Source organism: Ictalurus punctatus, chromosome 11, assembly GCF_001660625.3.
Source record: "Ictalurus punctatus breed USDA103 chromosome 11, Coco_2.0, whole genome shotgun sequence".
Taxonomy (NCBI): domain Eukaryota; kingdom Metazoa; phylum Chordata; class Actinopteri; order Siluriformes; family Ictaluridae; genus Ictalurus; species Ictalurus punctatus.
In genome coordinates, this window is record NC_030426.2 from 19,484,009 (window position 1) to 19,503,868 (window position 19,860).

The 19,860-nt window shown below is 38.4% G+C and overlaps 1 protein-coding gene across 2 annotated transcripts in view; it reads right to left on the bottom strand.

The window, feature by feature from the left end:
• Positions 1 to 19,860, bottom strand: part of ror1 (receptor tyrosine kinase-like orphan receptor 1) — a 133,781-nt gene that overhangs the window by 30,186 nt on the left and 83,735 nt on the right. The window contains exon 3 of one of the 2 annotated variants that reach the window (XM_017480064.3): positions 2,411 to 2,482. The exons of the other annotated variant lie outside the window; for it this stretch is intronic. Within the exon in view, the coding sequence (XP_017335553.1) occupies positions 2,411 to 2,482 (72 nt within the window). The remainder of the gene's footprint in view (positions 1 to 2,410; positions 2,483 to 19,860) is intronic. 2 annotated transcript variants of the gene reach the window in all.

The following is a 19,860-nucleotide window of genomic DNA, read 5'->3' on the forward strand; positions in this document are numbered from 1 at the left end:
CTGGAAGTATATTAAATAAACACCACAATACTGTACACCACAATATACTTTTTCAAACATACTACCCACTACTACAACAAAAAAAATTGTGGTTATTTAAAGCATGAAATGAATGTGATTTTTTTTATGGCAAAAAAAAATCTAAAAAAGCTAACACGAAGCGAGGGAATGGCCTTATATATCACAACGTGTTAATACCTACTGTAAACTACTGAGGTTGCAATTTAAATTACTTTCCCATATGCACCTTTATAGTCTCCTTGTCCAAATAAAATGCATGTAGCAACCAGACACCACTCAATGTAAAGTTTTATATTTGCCTGATGGTCTGTGGCTGATCTTTGTGTTCAGAAGATGAAGCACCGCTTAAACCAGCTCTATTAAGGTTCAGGAGTCTTTGTAGCATTATATAGTTTTGAATAACATGGTACTTAAAGTTTGCTGTTTGCTTTAAAACCTATAGAGCTTTTTTGAATAGCTAGACCAAGTAAACAGAGACCACTTCCTGTCAATGCTTCTCCAGTGCACATTTCTACACATGTTGCTGCTGTGTTCAGAGCCATCCTCAAGCCAACATCAAGTGTGTCAGGTTATTGGCACGCATGTTGTGTGTGAGTAACGAGCAGGCAACCTGCAGGTGTTGGTCATGAGATATTTGGACAGCTGTGTACATTGTTATGAAGTTCTGGGTGTTTAAAAAGAGCAGAAAGTGTGTATTTGAGAAGTAATGTTTTCGTAGCTCAGTATCTTGCACTGTTCTGGGCAAGAACAAAGGTGCATCCCAAATCGCATACTTATGCACTATTCTGTAGTATAAATAGTGTGAGTAACGCGTTCATGTTGGCGTCGCATTACGTGTGTGTTTGGCGCCATTTGCCATCGACTGGGAAACGCTTTATACTTCCGGTTAGTAATGAAAACGTTTCTGTGTTCCGTTTGTGACGATACGCCCCTTCGAAAATTCATACATTAGACGGTAGAGTACATAGAGCATAATATATGGTACGTCATTTGGGAGACAAATCAAGTTTCTACCAGGTACTAGGTATGGATGCAGCAAAACATCGACCTCCAATGATTGCAGGCGTAAGAAATTCAGTTTGAAAAGGTTAAACTTGTTCCCTTTAATATTAACCACAACAATGTTGCAGAATGCAACACTGCTCAACATCTTTCATCATAATGACACTTGGCTCCTTTGGTTTCCACTCCTCTGGCTCCTTTGGCTCTTCTCACTTATTCAGGGTTGCCAGGTAAAATGGGATCGCATTATTTTGCACTATTGTAATAATCCTGAGCCAAAAAAAAAAAGAGAGACAACTGGCTGTTAGTTGTGTTTTTGAGTCCACAGCTGTTTCACAACTGCACCTTGGACTGAAAACGATACATCAATACTGCAAGAAAGTGATGAGGCAATTATCCATCCTCTTCATGGTCTTCACCACACATGTAAATCATTTCTGCACATCAGTTTCACACTACATGAGTTTTGGCGTTGATTCGTTAAATCTTCACTAACCACTTGTTCAGGGTCGCGGTGGATCCGGATCCTATCCTGGGAACACTGGATGCAACCACCACATTTGGAGTCAACAATACACCTACTGGTATGTTCTTGGAAGGTGGGAGGCAACCGGAGATCCCAGAGGAAACCCACACCAACATGGGGAGAACATGCATAGAAACTCCACTCGGTAACCTGAGTTCAGGATCAAACTGTGGACCCTGGAGCTCTGAGGCAACTCTATCCTACCAATTTTACCAACATTACTCAATTAATATAATATATGCAGTGTTGGGATTTTTGTACCTTGTGTTCAGTTCAAAATTTGATTTTGGTTTTGAGCAAGAACTTTTGGTACATCACTATCAGAACATTTCCTTTCAACAGAACAGGTTGACAGGCCTGCATCGGTAGCGTTGGTAGATAAAAGTACAAAACATGGATGAGGGGAAAAGATCTGATGTAATTAACCTTAAAAAAAGCCTGGAGATTCCTTTAGGCTGACAGGTTTCCAGAGCAATTAAGCCAATAGAATGGTTTAAAGAGCACATTTCACGTTATTTAATTGAACGGAGCTGGCTCTAGTTTAAAAAAAACAACAGAGAAAAAAAATAGTGAATAATTTTCCTGTGCAAGGTTAACACACTGCTAAGAAATGGTCCAGATTTTGATCATAAAACAATGGAAAATCCCAAAACATACACACATACACGGCAGGAATCAAGGTGATACCAGTCACACAATAAGATTCCTAGCCGACATGCTACAGGTATGAACGCTGTCTTCTTTAGCGATCAAAACAGAGTTCAGTCTGCAGACAAAACATCCTGCGATCTCTGTCCCTCAGGCCCATACCAATGGGCGGAGGCGCAATCCAAACAAATACAGCATGGCAGACATACTCACCTTTCTGTGCTTCACTGGAAACGTTCCAGCTTGAGGCAGTCACCACGTTCGGCTCGGAGTTAGCTTCAGCTCCTGCGCAGAAAAAAAAACAAAACTAAAAACAACAGAATTTCTAATCAGCATTTTGGAAGCTGTACCGGCCTAAACACGACCATTTGTGGTCCGAACATGCATTTTGTCAGAACGTTCAGTGAAAGGCAGGTCTTTATCAGCACTCCATTCATGTCCTATAGAGCATGGATAAAACAGCCTCTAATACAAGATGATTACAGAGTTGTTACTGTACAGAAGATATTTCATTACAGTGTAACGACACAGTATCAGCAAGCGCTGACAGGTCTGGAATTAGTGATGCTGTGCTTACAAAGGATTCTTTTCACTCATAGCAGGGAAACTTTCATCACATCAGCCGCCCAAGACAATAAACAATGAGCGGGTCTTTGCTGGATGAAGAGAGCCGAGCTGTACAGAACAGAGGTGCACGCTGGAGTGGAATACATGCCGCTAGCGTGTGTCTGTTCTCCGTCAGTCATCAAAATACGTGCATTGAAACGTCGGCGTTTAATCTGGTGCTGTAACACACTTTCCCGATGGAACAAAAAACGGTTCTCAGCCAGCGGTACTGATTCCTTTCCAACACCAAATGAAGAACCAGTGTTGTAAGGGTGCCATTATTTAGTTCTCATGACAACGTTATTTACGCAACACTTTAATTTATCACATATTATGGTACAAACATTCTGATTACGGCCAGCCAGAACATATTTTCTAACATCCCCACAGAAAATATAAGTAACGAAACAGACTTAAAAAAAAAAAAAAACAAACAAACAAATTTGCATGCAACTTAAAAGTTGTAATGCTATAAAACACGAAGCTAGACAAGAACAACATGTTTTATGAAGTGAAACAATCAGAAACCAGTATTTTTGGTGGCTGCTAGCTATTTTATGGCAGTTGTAATGAAGTACATCTCATAAAATTGGTTCATAAAACATGAGCACGCTCTAGAGCACACGTTAGCATGAGACTGACGTGGTTAAGCTAGTAAACATTATGACGGCTATCATTACCATTACTGGACGTTTTATATAACTGATCTCCCATGGCACGTTTATGGCATGGTTATGCCAGTCATATGACTCGGGGTTCAAGAAAAAGCTACTGTTATTAATGGGATTTTTAAAAGGAAAAAATAGTAGTGGGGGAAAAAATGGTTAAATTAGTGATGTGAAAGGAAAATAATGTTTTATTAAAAAAAATTAAAAATGCAGTACACTACACTGCCAATGCTAATATTATGGTTAATGCTATGCATTCTTTGAGAAGCTAAATCTGTTTATCCATCCATTTTCTGTACCGCTTATCCTACATAAAGTCGCGGGGATCCTGGAGCCAATCCCAGGTGGGGGACACTCTGGACGGGTTGCCAAACCATCGCAGGGCACAACCGTGCACAGAGTCACACACTACGGACAATTTGGAAATGTCAATCAGCCTACAACGCATGTCTTTGGGTGAGGAAACCGGAGAACCCGGAGGAGAACATGCAAACTCCGTGCACACATTTACATTTATTCATTTGGAAGACGCTTTTATTCAAAGCGACTTACAAATGAGGAAATACAGGCAAAGTGATATATCAAGCAGAGAACAATACAAGTAGTGCTACCATTCAGGATTTATAATTGAGTTCTAGAGAAGCAAAGTAAACAGAGTAGAGGTGTAAGAGCCAGAGTAATTATTTATTTCGTTATTTTTTAAATAATATGGGGGTTGGCATTTTAGGGGTTAGTTAAGTGCGCACGGAAGAGGTGCGTCTTTAGCCGTTTTTTGAAAATGGTGACAGATTCTGCGGTCCGGATTGAGGAGGGACTCGAACCCTCAACCCTGGAGGTGCAAGGCAAATGTGCCAACCACTAAGCCACACTGCCCCTAAGAAGCTGAGTATGGAAAACAAAAAACAACTAAAGGCAGAAAATATGTATTTGCCGTCTTTATCACGCAATCTGTAGCATTGTCTGTGATGATACTGATGTGCTGGGTATAAATGCTGAAGGATTTGACTAGACTTGGATGGCAAAGTCTTGTAAAACCCTCCACTGTTATTACTCCTAAGGAAATTCCCACTTATGATTACGTAATGGAAATGTGGCACTTTTTCTTTTTTTAAGCTGGATCCCTGAACAAGCTAAAATAAAGGGGGGCGAGGGAAGGGGTCAGTGAAAGTAATATCACTGACATGCAAATGCAGAGGTGAACTCACCTCTGGTACCTACAGTACAGTAGGGTGTGTGTGTTTTTGCGCTTATGTAAACTGGAGCAGTGCTAATGGCGCTCTCTCTCTCTCTCTCTCTCTCTCTCTCTCTCTCTCTCTCTCTCACACACACAGTGCTGCTGTGTCCAGTGTGCCAAATAAACCGGCTTTGTACTGACAGAACCAGAGCAGATCCTAAGGGTAAAGCGGGTTTCCTCCTCCCCTCCATCCTTAAACATTATCTCGTCAAAATCTTAACTGAAGTAGACAGCCCATAGCAAGAGCACACACCTCGCTCGAAATCAGACTGACACAAATGACCCGCTCTTGTCCGACCTGACCACAGTCATTACGAACACGTGTACTGTACTGTACATAAATGACAGAACACACACCGGGAACACAGGCTCAATTCTCACATATGTTGAAATAATTAAAAAGTGCAAAGCATTCATCCATCCCCCCCCCCCCCCCCCCCCCCCATGCCCTTATATAATTACACACATGATGGTCAGTTCTGCAGATTTGGCATGCACACATATGCTGAATATACAGAACATATGTGCGAAGGTAACGCAATATCCAAGAATTTAATGCAACAGAATCCCTATTTAAATATTATTAGGGTTGTGGAAAGGAAATCCCTGCCAAAGGTAACTGATGAAACACGGTCGTGGATTATTATTATTTTTTTTCCATTCACAGAATAGCCATTCAGTAAAATAAAAATAACCGCAGTTAATCCTTCTGTCTAATCCTGTCAAAGTGCACCGTACTTTCACGTTAACAGGGGTACGGGGTACATGCCAAGGACTCAGCACATTTATCTGGCATTGATTGAGGTCAAAGAACAAGAAGGTTTAAAAAGGGGGCGGGGGGGGGGGGGGGGGGGGGGGGCGGGGGATTACAAAGATTCATTTCGCAGAAATGAACGCAAAATCATGCAAACTCCACAATATTTTTGCATGATTTCGCTGCGTTTTCTTTTGGGGGGGGGGTTTGCGATGTAACTCGCAGAGTATTTGGTGCTTAATTCGCAGAACTTTACTTGAATTGGCAAAATTACGACTGCATGAAATTGTTTTGCACTTGCTTTCACTGTGATGCTTGTTGGCAAATGTAATTTTTTAGCTGTACTCATGTCCGACGCACGTGAATCGATGAGTTGTGATGATGTGACTCAGCCCAAATCTATGGAAAATCTGCTGTAATTGTGAAACATTGTAAGCTCCCCCGAATACTCTGGGGTTTGCTTGATTTTGCGTTCGTTTCTGCGATCGCAAAATCCCGGAGGGACCGATTTTTGGCCGCAACAATCACAAAACACTTCTAGGAAATCCTGTACGCTTTTTTCTTTAGAAATAAATTGACAATTTTGAACTTTACTTCTCAATTAATATACACTTGTACCTTTTTGAGACAATATAAAGGTAGGAAATTATGGCATAGAATATTTATACACATTAATAATGTCTTGTGTTGATCCATATGCATATTATATGGTTTGTAAAATAAATGCATGCATACACAGAAAGCCAGGGCTGAGATTTTTATTACCTGCTACAATGCACTGGCATGTTAACAGAATGAGTTACTGCATAAATCTAAAAGCACTTCAATAGTCTCCATCTGAGAGCCATAGCTGATATTTCTGTCTAACTGTATTAAACAACACTTAGGGTTGTTTGCATTACAAAATCTAAGCTCCAAGAACTCAGTCCACTTTGATATTGGCTTTGATATTGCTGCCAAAATTCTTTAAAAATATGCCAAAGACAAATTTGTGATTTTTTTTTTTAGGTAATATTTAAATTTGGATTTAAATTTTACACTTTAACTTTATATGAAAGAAACCTTTAGGAAACAGTAGAAAATAAAAGTGGAATAGAGTGATGTCATGTATGGAACAATTAATAATAAAAAATAATCAAAAATGACAATGTCAGAGTGGTGCGATGTCATGTCATGCCCGACATGAAGCACATCCTGTTCCTCTTATACCGCATCAATTAGCTAACGCAAGCAAATTCTACTTATCAAAGAATGCCATGTTGTACTTTTTATCCATTTATAGTTATTTTGAACTTGGCAAAATGTCCATGAGACAAGTTAGTTCCTGTTATCACTTGCATTTCATCAGCAAGCTCTCTTTCTCGCTCTCGAACTTAATAAGAGAGCTTGTCATGTTACGGAGAAATCGGAAAATGCTAATCTTTTTTTATTGTCATTTCTGATGTCGGCCAAGTACAAATTTTGGCTTTATCTATGACTGCTTAAAGTCACTGACACTGGAGTCTCCTTCCAAAAATGCTAGTCCAAAAATGTCTTCTCACACAAAACTTTGCTATATCAAAAATGATATGTTTTTAAAATCTGTTTATGCGGAGCGTCCCTGTGTAAGTTGTTACCATAGAAACGATAACATTTTGGTGTCCCAAAAGTCTTCATACATGGAGGAAATCAACACTTTTTAGCGAAAAGTCTTCCAAAAATTTAAATTTAATATTACATACACACACACACACACACATATACATACATATATATATATATATATATATATATATACACACATATATATATATATATACATATACATACATACATATATATAATTAATATTATGTTATATATATATATATATATATATATATATATATATATATATATATATATATATATATATATATATATATATATATAAATAAATAAATCATTCTCATGGCTGAATCGGGAAGCTGTCACAAGGTTGCGGTGGACTTTAACAGGAAACATGGCAAGCACATCTCACACACACACACACACGACACTGTTGCCAACCCTATTAACATAAAGACCGGAAGCGTTGCGGACCTACCGAGAACTGGACGTCCATGAACATCCACTGACGAAGGCACAAGTGAGGTTGTGCACGTCCATTAAACCCATGAGGATGGACTGATAGTCCTCTATGTATGGAGACTTTTGGGACCCCCTGTACAATGAGTGCATTAATATAAACCTATGATTTGCATTGAAGCTGGATCTACTACTCTTAAAGTAATTAATTAACCACATTAATCAAATTTGAGAATCCATCTAATGTCATATAAATAACATTAGCACATATGAATCATTTTATGATAAAAAAATCGATGATGTAATATTAATGAATTCAATAGCCCGTCACTTTTACTCTGCCATTGTAATCACTTAATAAAGCGTCACTTTTCTCTGTTACTGTACGCTGTTTCATTAATCATCACATCACAGAATCATGTGTTTGGTCATGTCAGTGTTTAAATCTGAGCCTCATCACAAGCATTTCAATGACCAGTGTACCTGTGCGAATGAAAAATAAACACCTCTTGACTCATTTCCTGCTTTGAGATACACAGAGCAACTTTTTGTCTGCAGCTCATACAGCTTAGACAACTGTGTATATATACACACACAGTGCATGTGGTAGTGTTAATTAGGTGTTCATTTGCCATTAAAAGCAGTGTTTGTAGCGCTCTGCTGTTATGCATCCACATCTGTCACAGCAGGAAAATAAGACTCCGTGTTAACACGTTTGACTCTCGGTTTAGAAATCTGTCAAACAGCACCATCGTGTTGTGTTATGAGAACGACAGATTAAAAAACATTTCACCTCATTCATCTGGGGTTGATGCATCCAGTGCCAGCTGTATAGAGAAGTGTGTAGATACACATGGAATGTGTATTAGGGTTAGAGACACACTGCTGAAAGAACGCAGAAGTGGCACTGTGTTAATTGGGTGCTAATTTACCGTTAAACTTGGCTGCCTTTACAGGCTTGTAATGAGCTGCTACTATATACCCACACCTGTTAATGCCAGTGACACTCACACACACAATTCACTGTAGAACAGGCTTGCAGCTGTGTGAGGAACAGGTGGTGTAAAGCTCTCTACAGCTACCGAGCTATAACTGTACACAAAGCTCATTAATGTAGTGTGTATACGATCACATTTCATTACTTTGTGCCAAGCGATCACACGGAGCACTCTGCTTAGAAAAAACATTACGTTAATCCTTCTTTAATCGTCCTCGGTGTTCAGAATTCAGGTTGCTCAGGGACCATTTAACTTTTTTTTTTTTTTTTGCTTGTCCCATCAGTCTTTCTTTCTGTCCATCTTTACAACACATTTTTAAATTTCAGTTTAACAGACTGAGAATATATAAATATTCATGGATTAAATGATTCAATATGACTTCCCATTAGGGTTAGGACATACGATGAACAATATAATACTGATATTGTGATAAACCGCATCATTTTATGCAGTACCTTTAGAACACAGTGACCAGGTCCACGGTGACGTATGGTATTATTGTTCCAGTATCATTTTTGCTGAACGTTTCACCTTCTTCAAATCCAAAAATAAGCGACAACTGGTGTTTTGCCAAAAATGAGTTTTTCTGCCAAACACACTAGTTTAAGACTTTAACAATGATTACATTTACATGCACGTCAAATTCCGTTTAGCTTTATATTCGGGTTGCAGTCGTATTCCGAATATGATGTTTATATGTGTACAGGCATTGAAATATTCCTGTATACATGACTATTAGTATGTCTGAGATGCCATTCCTAAATACCTAGCCTACAGCTAAGCATCTGTTAGCACCCACAATTCCTTGCATACTGAGCATGCACATATATCGCCTTTCAGTGGATTTTCTAAATAATGGCGTTCACATGCAACAAATTTCCGATGAAAACAGGCATACTCCAAAGATGGGGATCAGAATGTGTAGAATCAGAATATTGTCTTAATTTGAATCGATTGTGGCATTGCGTGACACCAATCCGAATACTTCCAAATTCTGATTAATATCAAGATATTGATGTGTATGTAAACGTAGTCAATGTAGAAAGGTTTTTATTTGTTACTTTCTAACCTTGGCTTGATTATCTTCCTGCAAAGAGCATGTTGGGTAAGGAGCCAGGTTAACATGTCAAAACCTTGTTAGCTTTTCCTCATGATTTGAGGAAAGTTTGTGGATAGTTACATGTCATTGCTAAACAGACCTAAGCCCAATAAATAGGGTTTATGACCAGCTGTCGGCTGCCGAAATGTTTACGATGCTCCCGTGTCATCACATCGTTATCAAAGCAGAGAAGAGCACTTATACACACACTGTCCAGATGACAGCAGACCAACATTTTTAAATGTTTAAATACCCTATGAAAAAAAAAACGACATTAAAAACAAGAAATTTAGCCAACAGCACAGAACTGACTAAAATAATCAACGATTAATTCCCCACTGATGTAAATACGAGTGATGAAATGACAAATCAGGCTTGTGTTTAAATGCCATGAATTTTTTTCGTCTCAAGTGATGAGTCAAGTGAGAAATCATTTCCGATTTTAAACTTATAACTCACTTCAGACTGTTAATAGGTAGACTGTTAATGTAAAGTGATCATAATTCTCCTGTTCTTGCCTCACTGCACTGGCTCCTGATGAAATCTAGAGTTGATTGTAAAATTCTTCCATTTGTGTGTAAGGCACTGCACAAAATGGCTCCTGACAACATCGGAGATCTCCTTCAGCCGTACACGGCCCCTAGGTCGCGAAGATCACGTTGTCAACTTCTGTTATCTGTTCCTCATTCTACCTTAAAAAGCTCTACCTTTTAACATCAGGATCTCTCCAGACTTTTTAAAAAATTTTTAAATTCTTTAGCTTTTGATTAATTTAAATGTATTGCTGTCTTTGTTGCAATGATCTCTGGACACTATATTTCTTATTGTAAAGCACTCTGGGTGAACTTTCGTTGTGCTAAATATGCTCTATAAATAAAGTTTGACTTGACTTCTGATTGACATACATATAAAACAGAAAGAAAAAAAAAAGATTCCATTTTAGGGTAATCTGTAGTTTTCACAACTATATATAGTAGAAAATGACTAAATGTGACCATGTCATGCGTTTTCCCAGGTCACCACACACATATATCAGGTGAGATATAGTGTATTGTGATGTGTTTAATTGCCGTGATATGATACTTCTGATACATCACCCACTCCTAATGCCCATTATGAATAAAGAGATGCCAGATATCTCACAACAAGGAAACTAGCTGCCTAACTGAGAACAGGCATGGAAAAAAATACAGCGATCAGGGAGGGTTCAGCGGATGGAGAGAGAGAGAGAGAGAGAGAGAGAGAGAGAGGGTTAACTAAATACTAGTTTATATGGGTCAGTCCAATATTCACAGATGAAAAGAACTTTTACCCCAATTAGGCCACATCTGCTATTTAATCAGCCATTAGAACATCAAGAAATATCTGGATAATTGCAGAGCAATTTTGTGATTACAATCTAATGTCTGATGCCCGTTTGTGAACGATGGCCTAAAATTCACAAAGTCACAGACGCTATCCTGGACCTGCACACAGCTGTTTGGGTGCAATCTATTGAAACCTCTGAAACGCGATCACCACGTCCATCCACACATCAGTACCTCTGCTTGTAACTGAGCTACAAACACATACTTCTAAGACATTGAAAATGATTTTCCTTTCAACAGATTCTGTACATGTTCTCCGGTTGTCCATATGGGTTTCCTCTGGGTTTTCCGGTTTCTACAACTACGGTGTAATGGACTGGTGTCCCATCCAGGCTGTATTCCCGCCTCCAGTGTTTCTGGGATATGCTCCGGATCCACCGCAACCCTGACCAGGATAAAACGATTACCGAAAGTGAGTGAATTGTGGGTGTACACTGGATTGTGTACTCCAAAGCAACGGGGGAAAAAAAGCCTTAGAAGCTTAAAAAGAGCCAGAGTAAGCCAAGTTTTGTCATGACCATCCGGTTCCAAACCTCTTCTGAAGAAGGCAGTGTATCACACCAGAGATGTCAAAGATAAATTGGGGATGGAGATGGGAATGAGGAAAATTATGACTACTCTGAACATTAAAAAAAAACCCCAAAGCAAACACAAATGTGAGTTACACAATAACTGTTTGTAAGTACTCAGTGTGTTCCAGTTCATTATGAACAACAGCATCAAATCCATCTTGAAGAGAGATGATGCATTTATCCTTTCAGCTCCATTTTGTTCTCGGAATCACATGGATTTACATTAAAGCACATCACTCCTCAGACTTAATGGAAACAAACTGTAAAATCCCACTTTTAGAGCACGGGGCATGAACTTGGGGCGGCGCCACAGATCTGTTTTAGTGTGCGTGTGGGTAAAACAAATAAAACCACATTTTCAATCTCAGTATATAGTCATGACTAATATGATTGCATGATTTGTTTCATAACTCAAATTATAGTTCTTCATGTGGTTCTTATTATTGATATAAAGTCCTATAAAACGATAATAACTTGGCTCTTTCTTCTGCTATAATATTTGTGGGAGAATGCAATAAATTGCAGTGTATTATGAGCATAAAATTGAACTGCTCTGTGCCTTAAGATATTTCCATCAACAATGGGAAAGCATAGTTATGGGACCATTGATCCAGAAAGAAGGTCTCCAAATACCACCAATTCATCGTCCAATGGACTGGTTAGACTGCTGTTTTTCAGGTTTACCTCACAGCCAAAGTGGACTCTGTGCTTTTAGTGAGGATGTTTAAGGATACAACACAAGATGACTCTAAGAAAACGTGCTTTCATTAAGGCAACTTACCCCTTGGATACTCTACTGCACTGGCAAGATGATGAGTTGGGGTGGAAAAAAGCTGAACCCAGGTTTTGGGTTAAAAAAAAAAAAAAAAAAAACCCAAACAAACAAAACCCGCAGCTTTGCAGATATAAGTGAATATTTTTTTTTTAAAAAGTTGTAAAAGTTTTTGTTTCATATAAAAAGCTAAAATACCATTCACTAACCTAGCATTAACTTTCTTACTGTATTAGCAGCCCCTTTTTATCAGCCTCGTTAGCAAACTCCAAATTTCCCAAATGATAACGGAGCCAAATTTCATGCTTCAAAACCATTCACTCATTACAGGATTATCCCATGACCTTAAAAGGTGAAACTATTCACTTCTCAATGGTGGTCAAGACCGTTTTTCACTTTGCTAACCCTGCTAACAAGTAAAGGAAGTCAATGCAAATGAACATGTTGCCATTTGCCTTATGCTAACTGGTGATGCTTTATTACTTTTTATTACCTGAAATAATACAAAATACAAAAATAACTGTAGAAACATTTTTCAGAACGATCAAAATATACTTGAATGAATTTAAACGTGGCACTTGCCAGTGTAATTTCTTTCTGATATGTTATCTCCTGGACCCGTGTTCTATGTTGTACAGCTTTCTGTAAAATACATTTCTAAAGTGATTTGATTTCCCTTAAAAAGAGTCTAAAATGTATTTACTTAATACATTTATGTACCTATTTGCCTAATCAAATCTAGGCCTGTTACATTACATTTGTGCATGTATTACTATGAGGAAACATGAAAATAATAGTAATTCATATGTGAACTAAAATGAATTCAACATTCTACCAAATATAAAGGAGTTCTGTCAACCCAACATGCTGGGTTAAATGAATACATCAGCCAGTATATGTATAAATTAATACATCACTTTTGCAAAAACAGTCATTTTAGAGTGAGCAATAGCTAGAAAACTATCATTAAAATATGATTGATTAAATCAAATCACAAGTAAGTAATCAAATAGCACAGGCTGAAACTGTGAACAAGGGAGGGACTGATGCTGATCGTAAACTCATTGGTTTGGAGATGGGCTCAAATCCCAACTTAAACAGTGAAGGTTTGTTTTGGCTCCCTTGCTTCTACACTCCCAGAGAAAACAATACAGGAAAAAAAGAATAATGCAAAAGAATCATGCGTCTCACCTTCTCAAGAGAAATGTGAGAACGTTGGGAATAATGGCTGTTTGCCATGGTAGAAGAAGGGACTCGTCTGAGTTAACGGAGGTCATACAATAGGAAAAGCAACAGTGGGGAAGTCAGAAAGTGCAGCATGGGCAACAGGAGTCAATCCGCCCCGCAGCCCCCACAAATCCTTCAGCATCCTCTGTCCTGTTTCAGGAAGCGGGCAGTAACAGGATAAGTCTGTCCAGGCTCCAGGGACACGGATTGGCTTGTCTAGGCCGAGTGGAGACAGGCTTGAGACTGGGCAATGAACCCTGGCGAGTGCTTTGGACGGGGGGAGTGTAATACGTGGACCTCTGCTATTAGCACAACAAACAAGTGAAGAAAGGCTCCAGTGCAGCTGCAGGCCAGTCTGCTCGGGTAGCCAGTTTAACACGGACAGCAGCCAAGCCCACTGCTGGCCTCTCCTCTTGGGAGTTAATGCTAATGATGCGGCACTAGCCTCAGGGTGCTTTGAGTCTTTTAGCACATTGCTCATAGCATTAGCGGCAGCTCTGACTTCAGTTCAGTGGGTTTTCCTCGCTCCTGTTAGATGCTCTCAGTAAGTGGTGGGATGACATTCTGTCAACTCCCCCAACACAACCCCATCCAAAAAAACCCCTAAGTTTCGCTCTAACCCTCTCCGGGTCTCCAGATCAGATTTGGACAAGACATCTAGATATAGAAGAGATATGTCAGGAACACAGGGTGTGCTACGGAAGTTGAGGATTTTACAACTAAAAGGAATCCAGAAGATGATCAGAGGACATGAAAAAGCTTGGAGGCAGTTATAAAGGCAAAACAAATATTTATATCAAATTCCAGAAAGGAAATGAAAACGTTTGATCTTATAGATCTTTTTTTTTTTTTATTATTAATATTTTAACCTATGGTGTTTTGACCATTTGGTTACTTGTGATAATGAAGCAACATCTGCAAAACCTAACACCCGAAATGTTTTGTTGCTATAAATGAAATCTCTTTGTATTCTTTATTTTGACCCAATAGTATGCAACCTTTTCACTCGACTGTATGTTCTGAGGTAGACTTATTCCGAACTTTACTGTGATGTCACACTTCCCATTTTCCAGTTGTTACTGCATAAGATTTTGTGGAATACTGAGCCTTCATATGTTAACACTGAACTGTAATCGCTTTTTCATTTTCATTCTAATCTTTAAATTCATACTGTGGAGACATGAGACTCCTCTGTGGCATGAACGTCCTCTTCGATGAGCCCAATTTCATATCGGGTGCCCACGTCCCATTTGAATGACACATAATGGGAAAGTGAAAATAACAGAAATCTGTGTTACATGCATTACATTACCAAGCTGTGACTAAAATAAAAGCCCTCCCTGCAGTCTGCTTGGAGTTAGTACAGGAATATACCATAGACAAGAAGAAGTGGAAAGATTACCCTCTCTTTAGAACCTTGCAAGTAACATCAAGGCAGATATATCTCATTTACGTTTCAGTTTAATTCCAGAAACTGAGAGCATTGTTTGTTCAGACCTATAGCACGTCACAAACAGCATATTGGTTTACTATTTAATGACCCCGGGACTCGTGTGGCCCTGCGTCCAAGCATCTCTGGTTGCAGTAGGATCATGCGGGAATGCAGAGTGAAATTCACGCACCATTTGTATCTGTAACTGCACCGCCAGAGCTCAAATGCTGCATGCACACGCTCACCATATGATGACAGCAATACCGAGGAGGAGATCTGGGACAGATGGGCTCTGAGAAGCTCAGGTTTACACAATGGAATTTTAAACATCACCAGAGTTGAAACACCAAGATTTGGCCAGGGATTTCTTCCAAACCAATCACCTCATGTGATCAGAATGATCTAAATACTTTAATAGACCATTGTTTGAGCAGATGTAATGGAACTTAATGAATAAATGAGGACAGTAAGATATCAACCCTGATGCATCTTGCAACGTTTACACTGCTGCAGACTGTCTTCTGCGTACATGATTGCGGAAAATAGCCCAAGCAATAGAATTGATTAAGTACTACTTTTTTGTTCTTTTTTTTTTTTAATAGACCTGTCAGTCAATGGAGCCTTGAACTCATTTACCCAGACTGCATCTGGCTCACACCTGTCAGGTTCTTCCTTGATCCACCCAAACATGTATTACTAAAACCTCTGCTAGTGTGACCAATAGGGTTCTCCATACACTGAAAAAATTCAATGGAGTAGTAAATCTGTGATATTTGTATAAAAAAAGAAAATGATTAAAATGACTTAATTGCTTTAAGTACCGTACCAAAATAATTTGTGTGGATTAAACCCAATATGTATAGTTGACTTACTTAACTAGGTTAAATTTTATATTATTATAAGTTATTATTATATTTTATAAGTTCACACAAAACTAGAAAAAAAATTATTTTATTCAACCAATTGCATACTAAAGAGGGGTGTGGTTTTTGAACTGGATTTGCATATGCAGATCTTTAAACTGATTTAATAATGAGCTTTATGGATGATTTGTTTTCAGTATTTCCTGTTTTGTGTATGGTTTGTGTGTGTCAGATATGTATTCATCTTGGGTTCTGACAGTTCCGTTTTTATAAAGGCTGATTTACCCTGTTGAAGTGCTACCTCTGATGGGAACGGTTTAAAGTGTTAGAGGCCAGTAAGTACTAATGAAATTTTAGATCATGCAGGATTGTACTTATTATAGTGTTGAGATTTGTGTAGTTCATTTGAGCTTTTTTGCGTGAATTTAAAAAAAAAAAAAAAAGTAAAAAAAAAAATTATTAAATTAACAAAAAGTTCAGTTTGCTTGTTGTATATGTGCAACTGAACTCAATTTAATAAAAACTGCTAGTTATATTTACTTACTTTTTTTTATAAACATAATCTTTGGTGCCATGTAAATCTTACTTAATGACTTTATGAGTGGAAATTGCTATCATACTTTTCTTGAGTAAATATCACAGCTATATTTTTTTTCAGTGTAGTTAATAAATCCACCCGCCATCTCATGAAGATCTCCTCAAAGAGATGTATGCAATCGTTCCATTTAAAAGTTATACATCACATCACAGCACTGCTGAAATCTCAATTCTGTAAAAAAGCAGCTCTTAGAGTTCGTTCCTGCTGCAAGGTTCATAACGCTCCACATAAACGTATTTACAAATCGTGTTGAAAGTGTTAATCAAAAGTGTGCAGGAGTCTCCAGTGTCTCAAGGCTTTGTAAGTCAGAGGTAAAGCTGTTCGTTTAAGTTTTCGAAACACAGGAAAATCTGCCTGACAGAGGGCTTTGCAGTTTCTCAGTAACGTGTTTTTTTTTTTTTTTTTTTTTTTTTTTGTCTTATTAACTTCAAGAGTGGAAAAAATAAAAAAACAACAGAGGTTGGGCGAGGAAATGACTTATAGCTGCTATAACATGTCATAACAGCAACTTGTTTCGCAGGGGTATCAACATTAAATCCAACTATAAATAAATAAAATGATCATGTTTCATTCTTTAATTAACAAAACATGACAGTTATGGAATGAGTCTCTAGTGACGAGTGATTCAGGAAACAGGAATTTTCACGTGTTTCACGGACATTCCTCAACATTAGATGTCAATGTAACTATGAATGGATAAAATGTGTGTGTCATTTTTAATTAATTTTTTTTTTTGGCTACTTCTGTGGTATGAGAGGAATAAAATACTTTGGGATGTGCTGTTATGGGAAAAGAATCAATTTCGGGGTGGGAACGCATCACAACAACCCATCATTCTAATACATTAACATTTCAACAGTAACACCTAATTCAATGTGACTTGTACTGGCAGACAATCATTTAATTAAAGACTACCATTAAAATGGATTTTTAATCATTTAACAAGGAAAATCTATAATCATTGCTATGGTGATAAGATTCCACTAAGGACATCATTAATTCAAAATGTATGAAAGCAGACTAAATTACATGCTATTTGTATTACTAGCACTATTCAAATTAGTACAGAAGGAGAGCAGTATTGCCGTTTCTACACAGATATATTTCCTTCAAATACTACTGGGAAAATACTCCGATGAAAAATTCTGACACTGACCAATATAGGTCCTTTGTCTCAAACTGTGATCTATTCCAGGCTATATAACAGCCTTCCAGACAATATAACAACCGTAAGCCTGTCCATGAAGAATGGAAAACATCTGTGGCCTTCAGAGACACGTCTTTCTCATACTGTGTCCTTGCTGCCTGACCTGATGTTGTGACAGTCGCAACAAGATGAAATGGAACCGGAGCCAAACCAGGCCACGTTTCCAGTAAAGCGGACAGGCCTTGATTATTTCTTCATTTTAACGAGCCAATATAACTTGTGTCATTTGGTCAGCTCAGGAGAGAGTGCCAGTAGGATGTCTAAAGTTTTGGCTGACTTCAGGCCTCCCGTCGATCTGGGTGCTTTTCTTAATACCACTCCTTACAAGGGTTAGGCAAATAAGCACCAGCGTTCCAGTGGCTGGAACAAGAGCGCCAGCATGAGAAAAAGAGCCAGGGCAAGAGGAAGACAGGGGAAAAAGAGAAAAAGAACAAAGCGTGAGAGACTATAAGAAAAAAAAAGAAAAGAAGGGTGACTACTATGTAATAAAAGTCTGTTCCATCAAGGCCCAAAATATCTGCAAAAGCATGGTGTCTTCTTGAGAAATCATATTTTGATGGATTCAGTATATTAAAGAATAACATTTGTTCTGCTATCATGTTATGCATGGACCTGCTGAGTATTATTCCTCTCCAAAACCACAAAGATTTTCAAAAGCAAAGGGAAGCATGGATCAGCTGTCAAGTAAAGGAATAGTCCACAAAGTAAGCTGTGTAGTGGTCACAGCAGATGATTTCTAGTGGACACGTTATGAAAATAAAGGCTAATAAATAATATTTGCTGATATAATAGCAAGAGACTGGATTCAATATCCCTTGTTCAAAAAAACAACAACAACAAGATATTTAATATTTAAAGACATATCCTGTTTTATATACACAGTGCTCTGCACTAATATTGGCACACTTGGTAATGAGCAAAGGCGGCTGTGAATTTTTCAAAAAATTGTTTATTGTTTAACCTTTCGATCTTTTGTTAAAAAATATATATATATATATATATATATATATATATATATATATATATATATATATATATATTTGTTAAATATAGGTGGGCAACAATTATTGGCACCCTTTTAGGCGACACTTCGTGCTACCTCCCTTTGCCAAGATAACAGCTCCGAGTCTTTTTCTATAATGTCTGATGAGGTTGGAGAATACATGGCAAGGGATCTGAGACCATTCCTCCATACAGAATCTCTCCAGATACTTCACATTTCGAGGTTCATGCTGGTGGACTCTCCTCTTCAGTTCACCCCACAGGTTTTCTATGGGTTTGAAGTCAGGGGACTGGGATGGCCATGGCAGGACCTTGATTTTGTGGTGAGTAAACCATTTTTGTGTTGATTTTGATGTATGTTTTGGATCATTGTCCTGCTGGAAGATCCAACCACGGCCCATTTGAAGCTTTCTGGCAGAGGCAGTCAGGTTTTCATTTAATATCTGTTGATATTTGATAGAGTCCATGATGCCATGTATCCTAACAAAATGTCCAAGTCCTCTGGGAGAAAAAACAGTCCCAAAACATTAAAGAGCCACCACCATATTTAACCGTGGGCATGGGGTACTTTTCCATAAGGCTACCCTCTCTGTGTGCGCCAAAACCACCTCTGTGTTTATTACCAAAAAAGCTCTATTTTGGTTTCATCTGACCATAGAACCCGATCCCATTTGAAGTTCCAGTAGTGTCTGGCAAACTGAAGACACTTGACTTTGTTTTTGGATGACAGTAGAGGCTTTGTTCTTGAAACCCTTCCAAACAACTTGTGGTGATATAGGTGACTTTGGATTGTAGTTTTGGAAACTTTCTGACCCCAAGACACAACTAACTTCTGCAATTCTCCAGCTGTGATCCTTGGAGATTTTATGGGCACTCGAACCATCCTCTTCACAGTGCATTGAGACAATATAGACACACGTCCAATTCCAGGTTGATTCATAACCTTTCCAGTTGACTGGAACTTCTTAACTATTGCCCTGATGGAGGAAATGGGCATTTTCAATGCTTGTGCTATTTTCTTATAGCCACTTCCTATTTTGTGAAGCTCAACAACCTTTTGCTGCACATCACAGCTATATTCCTTGGTCTTACCCATTGTTATGAATAACTAAGGGAATTTTGCCTATGTGGTACCTCATCTTTATACCCCTGTGAATCAGGAAGTCATGGTTGAACAATTCCCTGTTCCTAGTCACCCAGGTGTACTAAAAAAAGGTT